Source organism: Oncorhynchus mykiss, chromosome 11 (assembly GCF_013265735.2).
Source record: "Oncorhynchus mykiss isolate Arlee chromosome 11, USDA_OmykA_1.1, whole genome shotgun sequence".
Lineage (NCBI taxonomy): Eukaryota > Metazoa > Chordata > Actinopteri > Salmoniformes > Salmonidae > Oncorhynchus > Oncorhynchus mykiss.
The window spans coordinates 9,190,297-9,209,588 of record NC_048575.1 but is presented as its reverse complement, the minus strand read 5'-3'; the positions used below and the strand labels follow the sequence as shown (position 1 = coordinate 9,209,588).

At 39.6% G+C, this 19,292-nt stretch overlaps 1 protein-coding gene across 8 annotated transcripts; it reads left to right on the top strand.

Moving 5' to 3' along the window:
* The first annotated feature begins 319 nt into the window (after positions 1-319).
* LOC110535226 (B-cell receptor CD22-like) lies at positions 320-18,723 on the top strand. 8 transcript variants are annotated; one of them, XM_036934796.1, is made up of 8 exons: positions 320-776; positions 1,002-1,076; positions 4,124-4,507; positions 4,638-4,943; positions 5,080-5,346; positions 6,074-6,167; positions 6,280-6,337; positions 6,681-7,533. In XM_036934796.1, exons 2-8 carry the CDS (start codon positions 1,028-1,030, stop codon positions 6,951-6,953), a joined length of 1,431 nt encoding a protein of 476 aa, XP_036790691.1. In that variant the 5' UTR covers positions 320-776; positions 1,002-1,027; the 3' UTR covers positions 6,954-7,533. The 8 variants fall into 8 exon arrangements, with proteins under 8 accessions (XP_036790691.1, XP_036790693.1, XP_036790698.1 ...); XM_036934798.1 differs by lacking the exon at positions 320-776 and having other exon boundaries at positions 919-1,076; XM_036934803.1 differs by lacking the exons at positions 320-776; positions 1,002-1,076; positions 4,124-4,507; ... (3 more) ...; positions 6,280-6,337; positions 6,681-7,533 and adding exons at positions 2,547-2,783; positions 15,784-16,170; positions 16,299-16,604; ... (2 more) ...; positions 17,712-17,812; positions 17,933-18,723.
* Positions 18,724-19,292: the final 569 nt, after the last annotated feature.

Below are 19,292 nucleotides of genomic sequence, written 5' to 3'. Positions count from 1 at the left end.
TAGACTTTGATCTGAAGCCATTCTTGTGATTATTGTGACTTTGCCATTATAATTGTTTGTAAGCTTGTGTAGTCAAATTAATCTATGATCGTTTGCTATCCGTTTGTTGTTTGTATGCTGTTCTTTGTATGACCTTTTAATATTTGATAATTATCCAATGATATTAGGCCACTCTTGGCCATGATTACAGACACCTGTGTCTTTTGACACTATATAAACGAGTGTTTGTGATTATACCCTGATGAAGACAGATTTTTGCATCTGAGCTGTTAGAGTTATTATTATTTATTATTTGAAAGTTTTTCATATTGAAACATAATGTGACAACCATATGTTTTGTATCGAACTCAAATTAAACTTTTCTTTTTTATATTTTAATAAATTAATCGTGGATTTGGGTTCATAATTTTACTATATTTTTTAAAATCCCACAGATATTCCCATTCAAGCCTGGGAGATATGGGAGATATGGGAGATACAGGAGATACAGGAGATATGGGAGATGGTTTTGCTGCCAAAAGTTTATTTTAGCAATTTATTGGGGGCAGACTTAGTGATTCAGGGGCCGGTTTCAAAATGCTGCTGACCTGTCCTACCCCGAGAAAGGGACATTAAATACAGTAGTATTCCTTTAAAATGGTTTCTCATACACATATTAGGAAGTATTTCACTGATGAGATGTGAGATATGCCACATGAATTTCAGCACTTTAGTTAGTCAGACCTCACTATGTGTGTAACAGTTTCTGCTGTAGACAGTTTACGTTACCGTCTAAGGCAAGTATCGACTTCTTCACTATATTTTCTGTTCATTTGAATGTTCAAAATAAATGAAAGGAGATTAATTCTGAGTAATGAGATTCAATATGTTCTAATGTACTGCTGTTCGTTCATGTATTAGCTTTACAACTGAAGGACATCGTGTATTTGATATGGGGATGGTTTAATGTGTTGTGTGAGTTAAGTTACTCCACCAGTAAGTGTATGTTTGTACTGTTTCAGGTGATCAGTGGTGTGTGAGTTCTCACATGGCTTGTCCTGAGAACATGTTTTTTCTCATTGGCCTCTTTCTGTCAGGTGAGTCTTCCACACAACAACAACTAGTTATGAATCAGACATAAAGGAATAACCACAAGTCATTATATTTTATGGGATGCGCTATATTCCAGCCTTTTAATTGTGTAGAAAAGTGTACAGTTCCTTCCTGATTAGTGTATTTTAGTAGTCTGGATTCAAACAGTCCTGTGAAAATGTATTTTGCATATTTTTGATACTGAATGTTATCAGATATTCAATCAAAAGATGATATTAGATAAATGGAAACTGAGTGAACAAATAACACAACATTTACATACTTATTTCATTTATTTCTTAAACAACGTTATGCAACACCCGATGCCCCTGTGTGAAAAGTAATTGCTCCCTTATACTAAATAACTGGTTGTGCCTCCTTCAGATGAAATGACTCCAACCAAATGCTTCCTGTAGTTGTTGATCAGTCTCTCACGTTGCTGTGGAGGAATGTTGTCCCACTCTCCCATGCAGAACTGATTTAACTCAGTGACATTTGTGGGTTTTCAAGCATGAACTGTCACAATGTCTCATTTGGGATTAGATCTGGACATTGAGTAGGCCATTCCAAAACTTTAAATTAATTGCTTTTAATCCCTTTTCATGTATACTTGATTGTGTGTTTTGGAATGGTGGCACAACCAGTTATTGAGAGTAAGGGGGCAAATACTTTTTCACACAGGGGTATTGGGTGTTGCATAACTTTGTTAATGAAAGAAAATAAATAACTATAAAAAAAGTTTATAAACTCAAGTTCCCTTTATCTAATATTAGGTTTTGGTTGAAGATCTGATAACAGTAAAAAAATAAGCAAAAATAGAGAACCATAAAGGGGGAAATACTTATTCATGTCCCTGTATGTTCATGTGAAACCGACATCAGTGGGCAGTTAACAGTATAGCTTCCACCACTGTCCCTGTATGTTCATGTGAAACCGACATCAGTGTGCAGTTAACAGTATAGCTTCCACCACTGTCCCTGTATGTTCATGTTAAACCGACATCAGTGTGCGGTTAACAGTATAGCTTCCACCACTGTCCCTGTATGTTCATGTGAAACCGACATCAGTGTGCGGTTAACAGTATATCTTCCACCACTGTCCCTGTATGTTCATGTGAAACCGACATCAAACTAATTGTTCATAAGAAGGGCCTGAGATCAAAGTCAATATTAAGACAGTAGGGGTCAATGTTTTAAATACCTCCTCTCCTTGGTCGGCCAACATGCTCAATGTGTGTGTATATGCGTGTGTTTTTGAGTGAGGAGATGGGATGGTTAGCTTCAACAAAGTGAGCTGCTACTGGATAGTCAGGGTTATTACACCTGATTGAGCTGCGGTGGTTGTCACGCACTGACCTTAGAGAGCTTTTTATGTCTCTATTTTGGTTTTGTCAGGGTGTGATTTGGGTGGGCATTCTATGTTCCTTTCTCTATGTTTTGTATTTCTTTGTTTTGGCCGGGTATGGTTCTCAATCAGGGACAGCTGACTATCATTGTCTCTGATTGGGAACCATACTTAGGTAGCTTTTTCCCACCTATGTTTTGTGGGTAGTTGTTTTCTGTTTAGTGTTTTCTGCACCTGACAGGACTGTTTCAGTTTGCACTTTGGTCTTTTTGTGTCAGTGTTCAGTTAAATAAAGGTCATGAACACTTACCACGCTGCTCTTTGGTCCGATTCCTCCTCCTCATCAGACGACGACACACGTTACAGTGGTCAGCTCTGCATTGTTTTAATTGTCTTTTCGGTTGTCCTACGTATGTTTTTCCACATGGACATATGATGAGACAGATTACTCCCTTTATCTTGCAAGAGATGATACCCCTAACAGGGATGTTTCCACCTGTATGTGGGTGTCTGAAGAAGGATGTTTTTGTAATGCTATTGCACTGTGAGCATGAGCCACATTTGTAGTTCCTATTTGGAATGGGTGTCAAGAGTGTCTGAGTGGGTTCAGGGGGCAGGTCAGATTCACTAAACTATCCTCAATATTGAGACCACGCTTATAGACCACCAGTGGGTTGGTCCTTGAGGTGTGCAATTGTTGTGTCTGATTGCAGAATATACCAGTGCTTCTTCAGGATTGCTTTCATTTTCTCTGAACACTTGGTGTACTTAGTGCAAATGTTTTTCTTCTTTGGTGTAGTTTTTAGCAATTCTTCTCGTAGTTTTTGAGATATTTTCATCGTTGCATCATCAATAATTTTTTCCATGTAGCCTCTGATTTTGAAATGATTTGTCATTTTCTTAGCATTGCTGTCAAAATCTGAATGTTGGCCACAGATTAATTTAACCCTGCATAACTGGCTTTATGGTAGACCATTCCTGAGGGGAAGGGGATGCATACTATCCCCACGTAGCAGGGTATTGAGGTCTGTTGTGCTTTGTGTACAAGTCTGTATTTAATGCATCATTCTCTTTGATGATCCATAAGTCCAGGTAGTTTATATTTCTCTCAACAGTCTGCATGGTGAATTTGAGATATTCAGAGCTCTCGTTTAGCAGAGTTTGGAATTCATTTAGTTCCTGCTGACTTCCTTCCCAGAGCACAAAGACATCATCTATGTATCTCTTCCATGAGAGGATTTTAGAATGTAGGGAGTGTGTCTCTGTTTTGTAAGTGGTTCCTCAAATTGTTCCACACACAGGTTCACATAGTTGGGGGCAAAGGAAAATAGGAAAAAGATAAAACTCTGACTCAAAGATGAAGCAGCTATTGGATAATACCAATTTAGTGAGTTTCAAGATGCAATCATTGTCTGGAGAAACAATAGGGTCACTCTACTGAAGGAAGTGTTGCAGGTCAAAAAATATAATTTAAAAGTCTGCATTAAGGTGTCTGTAATAGAAAATACTTGTCTAAAACGAATATAGACATTAATACATGCATTTCTATAGCTTCCAACATCTGTTTTACACTGAAGGAGGAGTAACAAGATGGCTGTGCAGTTGCCTCCAAACAGAGGCCCCTGTCAGTCATCTAGGATTAGTACACATCATTGGACTGAACTGAAAATACATCAGAACCTCCCTGATGTTGTCCTTTATGTTGCAGGTGTTTTGGCCTGTTTTGGTCAACGAAATTTGATCGCCACAATGCCAGATAGACTGGATGTACTGACGGGCTCCTGTGTGCAAATCCCATGTTCATTTGATATTCATGACCCACATAATACATTTAACAGCACAATACTACCCTCTGGAGTGTGGATTAAAGGAAACCCATACTTTGGTGGGCGTCCGGACAGAGTGATATTTAACAGTAGTGAGACGGTCAACAGATATCAAGGGAAGATAACTGGAAACATGTTCCAGAAGAACTGCACCACAGTCTTCTTCAATGTAACCACCAGTTACTCTGATATATACTTCTTCAGGATTGAGAATGGACCATTCCTTGCAACAGATCCTGATAAGTCTGTTAATATAGTTGTCAGTGGTAAGAGACAATTTATCTTTAAAACCAACATTTTTTTTCCAGTTTAGATTCCTTTCATCAAAGATAAGAGTAGAACAAGTGGACAGTTTAACTGTTAGTGTAAAATATATTTATCTGCAATGTATTACAGATTTGCCTTCCAGTCCCATCATTACTGTCTCAGGTGAGGTGAAGGAAGGGACCCCTGTCAGTTTAAACTGCTCTGCTGTCGCTCCCTGTCCCGAACACCCCCCTGAGCTGACATGGACTCTCCCAACACAGTTCACACCTGAGAACCAACTGCAGGAGAATTCAGACCAAACCAAATCAGTTCTCTCCACGGTGACCTTCACTCCGTCATATCTTCATCATGAGAAGAACATCACTTGTACTGCAGTCTACCCAGTAGGGACAAGCAACAAGAGAGCGGAACATAACATGATGCTTAACGTTTCATGTAAGATTTAGTCACCGGTTCCTGAAGAATAGATCATTCTATCATGTTTTCACTGATGATTGTAATAGAGTGGATTTGATGAGACTATTCAATATACCATATGCAGATACATTCTAAATGAACCTCTCTCCCCCAGTCTCTCCTAAGGACACCTTGGCCTCCATCAGTCCAGCTGATTCAGCATCAGTGGGCAGCTGTGTTAATCTGACCTGCAGCAGTACAGCCAACCCTCCTGTGACAAACTTCACCTGGTTCAAGATCAGTGGGGGTAAACGAACACAGGTAGCATCTGGACAGAGTTACACCCTCAATGTGACATCTGGTAATGGAGAACTGTACTACTGTGAAGCAAGAAATAGTCACGGCTGTGGGAAGTCGAATGAAGTGCAGCTGGCTATAAAAGGTAAAATGGGCACGTAGGGCACAATCGTAGGTTAGATATACAATATATATTCAAAAGTATGTGGACACCCCTTCAAATGTGTGGATTCAGCTATTAAATCCTCACATGTTTTGCTAACGTGTTTAAAATCGAGCACACAGCCATGCAATCTCTGTAGACAAACATTGGCAGTAGGACTGCAACATTCACTACCGAGTTCCAAACTGCCTTTGGAAGCAACGGCAGCACAAGGACTGTTTGTTGAGGGGTTCATGAAATGGGTTTCCATGGCCGAACAGCCGCACACAAGCCTAAGATCACTATGCACAGTTCCAAGACTCAGCTGCAGTGGTGTGAAGCTCACTGCCATTGGACTCTGGAGAAGTGGAAATCCGTTCTCTGGCGTGTTGAAAATACGATTCAACATCTGGCAGTCCGGCGGACGAATCTGGGTTTTGACAGATTCCAGGAGAACATTACCTGCCCCAATGCATAGTGCCAACTGTAAAGTTTGGTGGATGAGGAATAATGGTCTGGGGCTGTTTTTCATGGTTTGGGCTGGGCCCCTTAGTTCCAGTGAAGGGAATTCTTAACGCTACAGCATACAATGACATTCTATATTCCATATTAATGCCCATGATTTTGGAATGAGATGTTCGACGAGCAGGTGTCCACATACTTTTGGTCATGTAGTGTACTTGAGAGATCTTTTTGTGAGAATTGACCATAATATGTGCTGTATTTTCAGGGCAAAAAGAGCCAAAAAACCCAATGGTGTTTGGGGTTGCAGCAGGAACTCTGGGGGCCATTTTGCTTATCAGCCTGATCAGTCTTTTTGTATGGTAAGAACTATTCCTGGCATCAACGCATTTTTTTTTATTTCTGCTGTGTTTGTGCTTTTGCATATGGAAACCCTCTCAGTGCATTCAGAATACCTTTCTAAATGTCTTCCAGGAGGAGAAACTCGAGGCTCCACGATGGACTTGAAAGGACAGACAGTCCACAGGGACAGGTGGGAATAAGGCTTAACTTTAAAACCACCAACAAAGTGTATCTAAGGAAGTACTGAATTAATGCTGAAACTATTTAAAGCCATGAGGTTAACATAATTTCAGAGCAAGTTTAGGGGGAGATGACCACATCGAAAACAATGCCACATCCTGTAATGACATGGAATGATAACAGAATGGCTGTTGGACTTTGACAGTGTTTACTGTCTTTACACCTGTCAGTTGAATTGACATTTTCATTGACATCCCCTCAGTATGTGTTGTGTAACCTGCTGACCTTAGAGTTTTACACATTACTGAGCTTAGAGCTTTACACCTGTTCCTCTCTCTGTGTTCTCTCCACAGAACTCCCCGGTTGGGACAGTGTGTACTAACCAGGCCACAGCCGGAGAGGAACCAGAGGAACCTGCAGAAGACCAGCCTGAAGAGATCCAATACGGTGACATAGACTTCTCCAAACTACAGACCAAAGAGATCCCAGCTGCAGCCCAGGACAGGGTCCAGGGACAGGAGAGTGAGTACGCTGAAGTCAACGTGACTGGGAGAGGGGCCCAGGAACCACCTCTTAACAACCTAGATGGGCTTTATGCACAAGTCAATAAAATAAGTGCTTGTTAATTATTTTTCCAATGGGTATTAAGTGTTTTTATGTACAGTATTGTCATTGTGTATCTGTTTTCTATTGGTACTTTTGTTACATTTATAATTGTGTACTCTTTGATTATCTGCATATTTGTAGAATTTTCTGGGATGAAAAGAGTTTAACTGTTACTATAGTGTTGATATGATGATGCAGGCTACTCTTTATTTTAGACCATTTATTTTGAGTGTTGAGTTCACAGAGCATCTGTTTAATGGGTTACAGTATAGAGGAACTGCTGAGTTCAACTAGCTCACTGAAGGCAGATTAAGACCATATAAAGTCAATGATGACTGAGGAGAGAAGACACAGTTAGTTAGAAAGACAGTGGTCTGATACAAGACAGGAAGTTGGTGCAGTAAGTCGACATGATGGCAGAATGGTGTTAACATCTAATAGTCACTGTTTATCTTCATCTTTTGTGCAGTTACCACAATAACAATTTTATCTATTTTCAGTTTATATCAATTTAGAATGTATAGTTTCAGTTTTTATGTTGAGTGTTAAACAACATAATCAATTGAGACTGCATTTCAGGTTGTTGATTAATTGCCCTGTAATAAAAACCTTTACATTTAATTTCCATGACATCTTTTGGTGTTATTGGTTCCTCTGCAACTGGATCCTGGACTTCCTGATGGGCCACACCCCAGGTGTTAAGGGTAGGAAACAACACATCTGCCTCTCTGATACTCAACATGGGGGTCCTTCAAGGGTGTGTGCTTAGTCCGCTCCTGTACTTCCTGTTCACCCATAACCGTGTGGCCAAGCACGACTCCAACACCATCATTAGCTTTGCAGACGAGACAACAGTGGTGGGCCTGATCACCAACAAAAATGAGACAGCCTATAGGGAGGAGGTCAGAGACCTGGCAGGGTGGTGCCAGTATAACAACCTTTCACTCAAAGTGATCAAGACAAAGGAAGAGATGATCGTGGACTACAGGAAATGGAGGGCCGAGCACGCCCCCATTCTCATTGATGAGGCTGTAGTGGAGCAGGTTGAGAGCTTCAAGCTCCTTGGTGTCCACATCACCAACAAACTATCATTGTCCAAACACACCAAGACAGTCGTGAAGAGGGCACAACAACACCTATACCCCCTCAGGAGACTGAAAAGATTTGGACTGGGTCCTCAGATCCTCAAAAAGTTATACAGATGTATCGTGTCATTTTGCAGTCACTTTTATTGTAATTAAGAATATAATATGTTTCTAAACACATTCATGTGGATGCTACCATGATTACGTATAGTCCTGGATGAATAGTGAATAATTATGAGTGAGAAACATCATACCCCCCCACCCCAAAAAAAATTGCTAACCTCCCCGTCATTGCAGAGGTGAGAGGTTAGCATGTCTTGGGGGTATGATACATGTGCCTCTGTGAAGTCAATCATGAATCAATCAGGTTTAATACAAATTGCAACAGGTAGACAACATCCATCATAGAAGCAGAGACAATGTCTTACTGGCCTCTTGGAGACAGTCCCTTTATTTCCTAATCAGACCAACAAATGTTCTGTAAACACCAGCCTCTTGGAGACAGTCCCTTTATTTCCTAATCAGACCAACAAATGTTCTGTGAACACCAGCCTCTTGGAGACAAGCCCTTTATTTCCTAATCAGACTAACATGTTTTCTGTAAACACCATCCTCTTGGAGACAGTCCCTTTATTTCCTAACCAGTCTAACACATGTTCTGTAAACACCATCCTCTTGGAGACAGTCCCTTTATTTCCTAACCAGACCAACAAATGTTCTGTAAACACCAGCCTCTTGGAGACAGTCCCTTTATTTCCTAATCAGACCAACAAATGTTCTGTGAACACCAGCCTCTTGGAGACAAGCCCTTTATTTCCTAATCAGACTAACATGTTTTCTGTAAATACCATCCTCTTGGAGATAGTCCCTTTATTTCCTAACCAGTCTAACACATGTTCTGTAAACACCATCCTCTTGGAGACAGTCCCTTTATTTCCTAACCAGACCAACACATGTTCTGTAAACACCATCCTCTTGGAGACAGTCCCTTTATTTCCTAATCAGACTAACATGTTTTCTGTAAATACCATCCTCTTGGAGACAGTCCCTTTATTTCCTAACCAGACCAACACATGTTCTGTAAACACCAGCCTCTTGGAGACAGTCCCTTTATTTCCTAACCAGACCAACACATGTTCTGTAAACACCAGCCTCTTGGAGACAGTCCCTTTATTTCCTAACCAGACCAACATATGTTATGTAAACACCAGCCTGAGATGCTTGTAGGAAGTCAAAACAAAAGGCAGTGGCTTTGTCAGCTACTACAGAATCAGTGTTTAACAGAATACAACAATAATCAGTATATCCTTCCTCCAGTCTGGCATCAATCACTAGAATCAGTTATGAGTTTAATCCACAACATACAGCATTGAGTCTAGTGACCATCAACCCAAGTGTTACAAACAGCACACTGGAAATCATGTAACAGAAAGGTCAAATATATGAATATGTTGAACATTATATGAATCACTCTAAACTGAATCTGAACTTTATTCATCTTAAATATCCCCATTACATGTCTATTTTCATGTGTGTATAGTTGGGAGTTATTATGTCTGTTTTTATTTTTAGGGTTGTTCAAGAGACACAAATGAGGCTGCATTTGAGGTTGTTCATTAATTGCACTGTAATAAAAACCCACCTGCTGGGTAAAGTACGTCCTCAGCTCCTGGGTCTCCTTCTCCCAGAAGGCCTTGGGCAGGTCGAAGAATGTTTTGTGTAGAAGGGATACATATATATGTATAGGCCATATAATGCTGTTGAGTCAGTGGCTAACACACACTTTGTGTTTAGAATCAGACAGTGGGCAGCTGGGGTCCTTTTCATTTGAAACTGATGAAACATGGATCAGGCCAACTCTGCAATGTTTCAAGTAACTGAGACTAATTGTTCTGGAGTAGAAGGTTCAATAGAAAATTACAATGTTCTAAATGCTTAAATTAGCATACCATGTTTTCACAACTGATGTTGACACCCATCACATAGACTATTCAACATCCTGTCATATAAATGCACTTATTAGGAAGTATGTCACTGCTGAGATGTGAGATGTGCCACATGAATTTCTGCTTACTGTTGTAAGGCAAGTGTCAACAACTTCACATCTTATCTTTGTATTTTAGTAATGAGATTCAAAATGTTCAATGTGCGGCTGTTAGTTCATGTATTAGCTTCACAACTGAAGAACCTATGTGACTATGGACTAAAGTTTCAATGTGATACAGTATGTGTCACATGACCTACTCTACCAGGAAGTGAATGTTTGACCTGTTTCAGGTGATCAGTAGTGTGTGAGTTCTCACATGGCTTGTTCTGAGAACATGTTTTTTCTCATTGGCCTCTTTATGTCAGGTGAGTTTTCCACTCAACAACAATTAGTTATGAATCAGACATAAAGGAATAACCACAATTCATGATATTTTATGGGATATGTGATATACTGGCTTTTTTATTGTATAGAAAAGTGTACAGTTCCTTCCTGATTAGTGTATTTTAATAGTCTGGATTCAAACTGTCCTGTGAAAATGTATTTTGCATATTTTTGATACTGAACGTTATCAGTTATTCAATCAAAAGCTGATATTAGATGAATGGAAACTGAGTGAACAAATAACACAACATTTACATACTTATTTCATTCATTTCTTAAACAACGTTATGCAACACCCAATGCCCCTGTTTAAAAAAGTAATTGCCCCCTTACACTCAATATCTGGTTGTGCCTCCTTCAGCTGAAATGACTCCAACCAAATGCTTCCTGTAGTTGTTGATCAGTCTCTCATGTTGCTGTGGAGGAATTTTGTCCCACTCTCCCATGTAGAACTGCTATAACTAAGCGACATTTGTGGGTTTTCAAGCATGAACTGTCACAATGTCTCATTTGGGATTAGATCTGGACTTTGACTAGGCCATTCCAAAACTTTACATTTGGTACATTAAATACATTTTGATGTATTCCTGATTGTGTGTTTTGGAATGGTGACATAACCAGTTATTGAGTATAAGGTGGGAATTACTTTTTCACACAGGGGCGTGGGTGTTGCATAACTTTGTTAATGAAATCAATTAAATAACTATAACTGTTTTTTTTGTTATTTGTAAACTCAAGTTCCCTTTATCTAATATTAGGTTTTGGATGAAGATCTGATAACATTCAGTAAATAAAAGAAGCAAAATAGAGAACCAGAAAGGGGGAAAACCTTTTCATGTCATTGTATGTTCATGTGAAACCGACGTCAGTGTTTGGTTAACAGTATATCTTCCACCACTGTCCCTGTCCCCATACCGGGCTCAAAATAGTGGTCATCTGCTCACAAACACACGTCACCTCCCTCCTTGACAACACACCAACCAATTGAAAAATCACCTGTACATAGAAATAAATTCATATTAATGTTATTGGGAGAAACTGTACCAATGATGTGTATAAACCCTGGATCGCTGATTCTATGTAACGGCCAACGTGAGACTTTAAATCCACCGGTCTCTATATATGGTACTCCCCAGAAGAAGCAGTCCTCCATAATAATTAATGGAATTCTACAGTATTTAAATCAAATGTTTCAAGGACTATATTACATGTATTTCAGTATTTTGTTGTAGAATGGGAAGGTAAAGTTAGTACTCTATAAATAAAATACTTTAATATCTGTACATGTTTATTTATTTTATTTGTTATGTTCAGGTGACATAAAAAGCATTATCTGGAGCACACCCAGAGAAAATGACTTAGTGTAGAGGTGCTGACTAATGGTGAATACACTGTAAGCTATAAAAACAAAGAGAGTTGAACACTCTATATATATATATATATAAACTCCCAGTCATTTATTGGGTAAAACTCCAACGTTTAATGATAGTTTACAGCATATTGACTATATTAGCCTATTGTTATCATTAACATTAGTATAAGATTAGCATCAACATACATTATTGTTTAATTTAATTTCACATATATTTAATATATATAAAATGTTGCTAAATGTAATCTTTTGGTTCATCCATAATGCACAATAAGCATCATCAACAGGGGGAACATATTGGTTCTACGCTGATAAGATGTAGAAAGAATAGATCCATTTATAAGACTTGTTCATAAAAATAATTGTTCCTAAAAAGGGCCAGAGATCAAAGTCATTATTCAGACCACTAGGGGTCAATGTTTTCAAATAGGAAATCCAGTAGCCCTCCCACTAGACCAGTGGTTCTTAACCTGGGTTCGATCGAACCCCAGGGGTTCGGTGAGTCAGTCTCAGGGGTTCGGCGGAGGTCAAGACACACATTCGATTAATATGATTCGTGATGACACGCTCCGCTTGGCCATCATTGGCTGCAGGTGATCACGCTACATCGCTTGGCCTATCTGTGCTGCAGGGAATTTGGTGCGCTCAGTAGTCGACTTGTGATTTCTTTCTTAATATTTTAATCCCTTCATACTTACTATGTCGAGCAAAAAAAGAAAGTGGTCGGACGAATATGTACAATATGGATTTACATGTATAACCGAACGTGATGGGAGTCAGTGTCCTAACTGCATGATTTGCAATGCCAAGTTGAGCAATTCTAGTCTAGCACCGGCTTCCTTAAGCTGCATGGAGATGGAAAATACAAGAACACAACGCTCGCTGAATTCAAGGTGAAGAGAGCCAGATTCGATGAAAAGGCTACTCTGCCTGTTCTCAGCTTTGTACCCATCAACAAACCGATCCTCACAGCATCGTACGAAGTTGCTTACCTGATCGCAAAGCAGGGCAAACCACACACCATTGGTGAAACACTCATAAAACCAGCTGTGTTGAAGATGGCGAATATCATGCTGGGAAAAGAGGCCGAAGTTAAGTTATCCCAAATTCCTCTTTCAAAGGACACCATCAGCGACAGAATAGAGGACATGAGCAAAGACATATTGGCTCAAGTAGTTGCAGATCTGATTTCAAGCCCGGCAAAATTCAGCCTTCAACTCGACGAGACCACAGACGTTTCCAATCTAAGCCAGCTTGCTGTATTCGTGCGCTATGTGAAAGACGACGTGATAAAGGAAGAATTTTTATTTTGTAAGCCTCTTACAACAACAACTAAGGCAGCCGATGTGAAGAAACTTGTGGATGACTTCTTCAAAGACAACAATCTTTCGTGGGATATGGTTTCTGCAGTTTGTTCGGACGGAGCTCCAGTCATGCTGGGAAGAAAGTCTGGTTTTGGTGCGCTAGTGAAAGCCGATGCACCACACATCATTGTTACGCATTGTATTCTGCACAGGCATGCGTTGGCAACAAAAACCTTGCCTCCAAAACTGGCAGAAGTATTAAACATTGTAGTGGAATGCGTGAACTATGTGCAAACTAGTGCTCTGCGGCATCGCATCTTCAGTGAGCTGTGTAAAGAAATGGGCTCTGAATTCGAGGTACTTCTGTACCATTCTAACGTTAGGTGGTTATCCCGGGGACAGGTGCTGAATCGTGTTTTTGCCGTGCGTGTGGAATTAGCCCTGTTTTTGCAAGAGCACCAACATTGTCATGCAGATTGCTTCAAAAATTCTGAGTTCATTCTCATTTTAGCGTACATGGCCGATATCTTCGCAGCTCTCAATCATCTCAATCAAAAGATGCAGGGCGGTGGAGTCAACATCATCGAAGCGGAGGAAAACCTAAAGGCTTTTAAAAAAAAGCTACCGTTATGGAAACGACGAACAGAGAACAATAACTTCGCAAACTTTCCCTGCTGGACGACTGTGTAAGTAAGATCGAAGATGTATCTGGAATCGGAGACATTTCTGTACCCGCTGAACTGAAGCAAGCAATTGCCACGCACTTAGATGAGCTTGCAAATTCTCTCGACGGATACTTCCCTACAAGAGAGTCATATCCAGCATGGGTGAGACAGCCGCTCACGTTTAGTGTTGAGACAACAGATGTCAATGATGAATACCTCGATGAAATCATTGAAATTCAGCAGAGCCAGGTTCAACAGCAACTCTTCAGAACAACAACGCTTTCAACGTTTTGGTGTCAACAAATGGTAACGTACCCTGTTATTGCTAAGAAAGCTCTGGAGATTTTCATACCGTTTGTTACAACATATCTTTGCGAGCAATCCTTTTCGAGGATGCTGGACATAAAAACGAAGAAAAGGAACAGACTTTGTTGCGAAAATGACATGAGAGTGGCACTTGCCAAGGTGAAGCCGCGCATTTCTGAACTGGTCTCTGAAAGGCAACAGCAGAAGTCACACTGATTTGCAGTAAATATTCATTATTATGTTTTTGTTTTTGTGTGAAAATGATCATCTGTGTGAAAATGTTTTGATGATTTTGTTCTTTGAACACAGTGATGTTGATGCATGGTTCATTTTGTGCACCAGTCAAATATGTTTTGAATTTGATTTTTTTTTTCAATTAAGAAGGGTTCGGTGAATGCGCATATGAAACTGGTGGGTTTCAGTACCTCCAACAAGGTTAAGAACCACTGCTCTAGACCGTAGGATCTCCATGTTACCTCCTCTCCTTGGTAGAGCAACATGCTCAATACCTGTGTATTTGAGGGAGGAGATGGGATGGTTAGCTTCAACAAAGTGAGCTGCTACTAGATAATCAGTGTTCTTACAGCTATGCATTGTTTTAAATGTTTTTTTGTTTGTAATGAGTTGGCTTCCACATGAACATGTGATGAGATAGATTACTTCCTTTATCTTGCAAGAGATGATACCCCTAACAGGGATTTTTCCACCTGTATGTGGGTGTCTGAAGAAGGATGTTTTTGTAGTGCTATTGCACTGTGAGCGTGAGTCACATTTGTAGAACCCCTTTGGAATGGGTGTCAAGAGTGTCTGAGTGGGCTCAGGGCGCAGGTTAGATCTCACTAAACTGTCCCCCATATTGCAACCATGTTTATAGATTTGTTGTCTGACTGCAGAATCTGGCAGTGCTTTTTCAGAATTGCTTTCATTTTCTCTGAACACTTGGTGTACTTAGTGCAAAAGACTTGTTTCACCCTGCATAATTGGCTATATGATAAACCATTCTTGAGGGGAAGGGGATGCATACTATCAGCACATAGCAGAGAATGGAGGTCTGTTGGCTGTGTGTACAAGTCTGTATGTAATGCATCATTCTCTTTGATGATCCATAAGTCCAGGTAGTTTATTTTTCTCTCAACAGTCTGCATGGTGAATTTGAGCTATTCAGAGCTCTCGTTTAGCAGAGTTTGGAATTAATTTAGTTCCTGCTGACCTCCTTCCCAGAGCACAAAGACATCATCTAAGTTTATATTCCATGAGAGGATTTTAGAAAGTAGGGGGTATCTCTATGTTTTGTAAATGAGTGCTTCCTCAAATTGTTCCACATACAGGTTTGCATAGTTTGGGGCAAAGGGGAAAACCATGGCTCACAATTGAAAGGAAAAACTCTGACCCAATTATGAATTAGTTATTGGATAATACCAGTTCAGTGAGATACAAGATGCACTCATTGGATGGAACAAGGGTAGGATCTCTCTGTTGAAGGAAGTGTTGCAGGTCACGAAATATAATTTAAAAGTTTGCATTAAGGTGTCTGTAATAGAATATACTTGTCTAAAACGAATGTAGACATTAATAAATGCATTTCTATAGCTTCCAACATCTGTTTTACACTGGAGGAGGAGTAACAAGATGGCTGTGCAGTTGCCTCCAAACAGAGGCCCCTGTTAGTCATCTAGGGTTAATACATATCATTGGACTGAACTGAAAATATATCAGAACCTCCCTGATGTTGACTTTCATGTTGCAGGTGTTCTGGCCTGCTTTGGTCAACGAGATTTGATCACCACAATGCCAGATAGACTGGATGTACTGACTGGCTCCTGTGTGCAAATCCCATGTTCATTTGATATTCCTGACCAAAATAAGTATACATTTAGGAGCACAATACTAACCTCTGGAGTGTGGATAAAAGAAATCCTGTACTTTGATCTACATCCGGACAATGTGATATTTAACAGTAGTAAGATGGTCAACAGATATCAAGGGAAGATAACTGGAAACATGTCCCAGAAGAACTGCACCACAGTCTTCTTCAATGTAACCACCAATTACACTAATAAATACTTCCTCAGGATTGAGAGGCAACCATTCCTTGCAACAGACATTAGAAAGTCTGTTAATATCGTTGTCAGGGGTAAGAGACAATTCAACTTTTAACCAACTATTTTTCCCAGTTTAGATTCCTTTCATCAAAGATAAGAGTAGAACAAGTGGACAGTTTAACTGTTAGTGTAAAATATATTTATCTACAATGTATTACAGATTTTCCTTCCAGTCCCATCATTACTGTCTCAGGTGAGGTGAAGGATGGGACCCCTGTCAGCTTGAACTGCTCTGCTGTCGCTCCCTGTCCCAAACACCCCCCTGAGCTGACATGGACTCTCCCAACACAGTTCACACCTGAGAACCAACTGCAGGAGAATTCAGACCAAACCAAATCAGTTCTCTCCACGGTGACCTTCACTCCGTCATACCTTCATCATGAGAAGAACATCACTTGTACTGCAGTCTACCCAGTAGGGACAAGCAACAATACAGCTGAACATAACATGATGCTTAACGTTTCATGTAAGATTTAGTAACCGGTTCCTGTAGAATAGATCATTCTATCATGTTTTCACTGATGATTGTAATAGAGTGGTTTTGATGAGACTATTCAATATACCATATCCAGATACATTCTAAATGAACCCCTCTCCCTCAGTCTCTCCTAAGGACACATTGGCCTCCATCAGTCCAGCTGATCCAGTATTAGTGGGCACTTGTGTTAATCTGACCTGCAGCAGTACAGCCAACCCTCCTGTGACAAACTTCACCTGGTTCAAGATCAGTGGAGATAAACTAATACAGGTTGCGTCTGGACACAGTTACTCCCTCATTGTGACAGTTGGTGATGGAGGATTGTACTTCTGTGAAGCAAGAAATAGTCACGGCTGTGGGAAGTCAAAGGAAGTGCAGCTGGCTATTAAAGGTAGAAGCATTGGCACATTCAACATGCACAACATTAACAATATTATAGATATAGATAGATATAGAAGAGATATACTTGTTTTTGTGGAACAGACCGGATAAAGCATGCCTGCTATATGAATCTAGGTATGATACAGCTGTAGGATATTAATTTGATCACTTTTTTGTTGCTTAGAAGTTTATTGCATTGTGGGAAATGCAGATAAGCTTTGATTTACATAAATTCACCCAAAACCTTCACTAAAATGTGGTTATATTAATGGTATTACACTTATCATGCAGCCTTATTTTGTCCAGCTAATAGAGTCACCACCAATGGATCAACATTACAGAGGAAACGTTCAAGTCCTTTTACTGCAGGATTATTTCACTGCAACAATACTGGCTAAATTAAGATCTTACATCTGTACATCTACAGTATGTGTATAATTTGTAATATTAGACAATGTGCAAAATGTTTCCTCTTTTTGGAACAGATGGCTATAATGTGTGTTTAATTTACAGGGCATGAAGAGCCTGTTAACCCAAAGGTTTTTGAGATTGTAGGAAAAACCTTGGGGTTGATTTTCCTTTTCAGCCTGATCGTATTCTTTGCATGGTAAAAAGATATTCCCAGCCTCAATTTTTACATATTTATCATGCTGATTGTGCTTTTGTATATGAAAACCTAAATGATGTCAAAATATCTTTATTCTTGCCTTCCAGGAGAAGGAGAACATCTAGACTCCCCAGTGGGTTTGACATGACAGACCGTTCACAGGGACTGGTGGGAATGGTAGAATTACCTTTTAAAACCCATCTAGAATGTGTGTTTCAGGAAGAATTGAATGAATACTGTGTTGTGTAACCAACTGTAACTATGAAGTCATTATTCTTCTGAAGTGTCGGTCCTGACAACTGATCCTTTCTCTGTGTTCTCTCCACAGAACTCCCCGGTTGGGACAGTGTGCTCTAACCAGGCCACGGTCGGTAGAGGGAACCAAGAACCACCACTTAACAACCTAGATGGTCTTTAAGCACAAGTCAATCAGAGGTGCATTTTATGTATTTTTCCAATGGGTATTAAGTCTTATTATGAACAGTATTGTCATTGTGTATTACTATTCTGTGGATATTTTTGTTACATTTATAATTTTGTGCTCTTTGATTATCTGTATATTTGTAGAATTTGCTGGGATGAAAAGTGTTTAACTGTTACTATAGTGTTGATATGATGATGCAGGCTACTCTTTATTTTAGACCATTTATTTTGAGTGTTGAGTTCACAGAGCATCTGTTTAATGGGTTCCAGTATAGAGGAACTGCTGAGTTCAACTAGCCTACTGAAGGCAGTTTAAGACCATATAAAGTCAATGATGACTGAGGAGAGAAGACACAGTTAGTTGGAGAGACAGTGGTCTGATACAAGACAGGAAGTTGGTGCAGTAAGTCTACATGATGGCACAATGGTGTTAACGTTTACAAGTCACTGTTTATCTTCATCTTTTGTGCAGTTCCCAGAAAAACAATGTTATCTACTTTCATCTATTTAGAAGTTATTGCGTCAGCTTTTATGTTGAGTGTTACATTGAATAAATAATTGAGACTGAATTTATTAAGGTTGTTTATTAATTGCCCTGTCATTAAAACCTTTACATTCAATTCCCATGAAATATTTGTCTTATTGGTCCAACATTTAACATCTCATTAAAATGGATTCTATTGAGATTTTGTGTCACTGTTCTACACACAATGTGGAATTATGTTTTTAGACATAAAAATGAAAAGCTGAAAGTCAATATGTGTTCAACACCTTTTCTATGGCAAGCCTAAATAAGTTCAGGAGTAAAGATTTACTTAACTTGTCACATGAGTTGCTTGGATTCACTTTGTGTGCAATGCTAGTTTTTAACATGATTTTTAAATGACTACCTCTTCTCTGTACCCCACACATACAATTATCTGTTAGGTCCCTCAGTCAAGCAGCAACTTTCAAACCAGCTTTTCCATTGCCTCACAAAGAAAGGCACCTGTTTCTAGATGGTTTAAAAGAAAATAAATCTGACATTGAAAACCCCTTTGAGCGTAGTGAGTTAATTAATTACACTTTGGATGGTTTATCAATACACCCAATCACTACAAAGATACAGGCGTCCTTCATAACTCAGTCGCCGGAGAGGAAAAACACTGCACAGGGATTTCACCCACAGGAGGTTGGTGGCACATTAATTGGGGAGAACGTACTCGTGGTAATGACTGGAGCAGAACAGGAGGAATGGTACCAAATACATCCAACAAGTTTTCCAT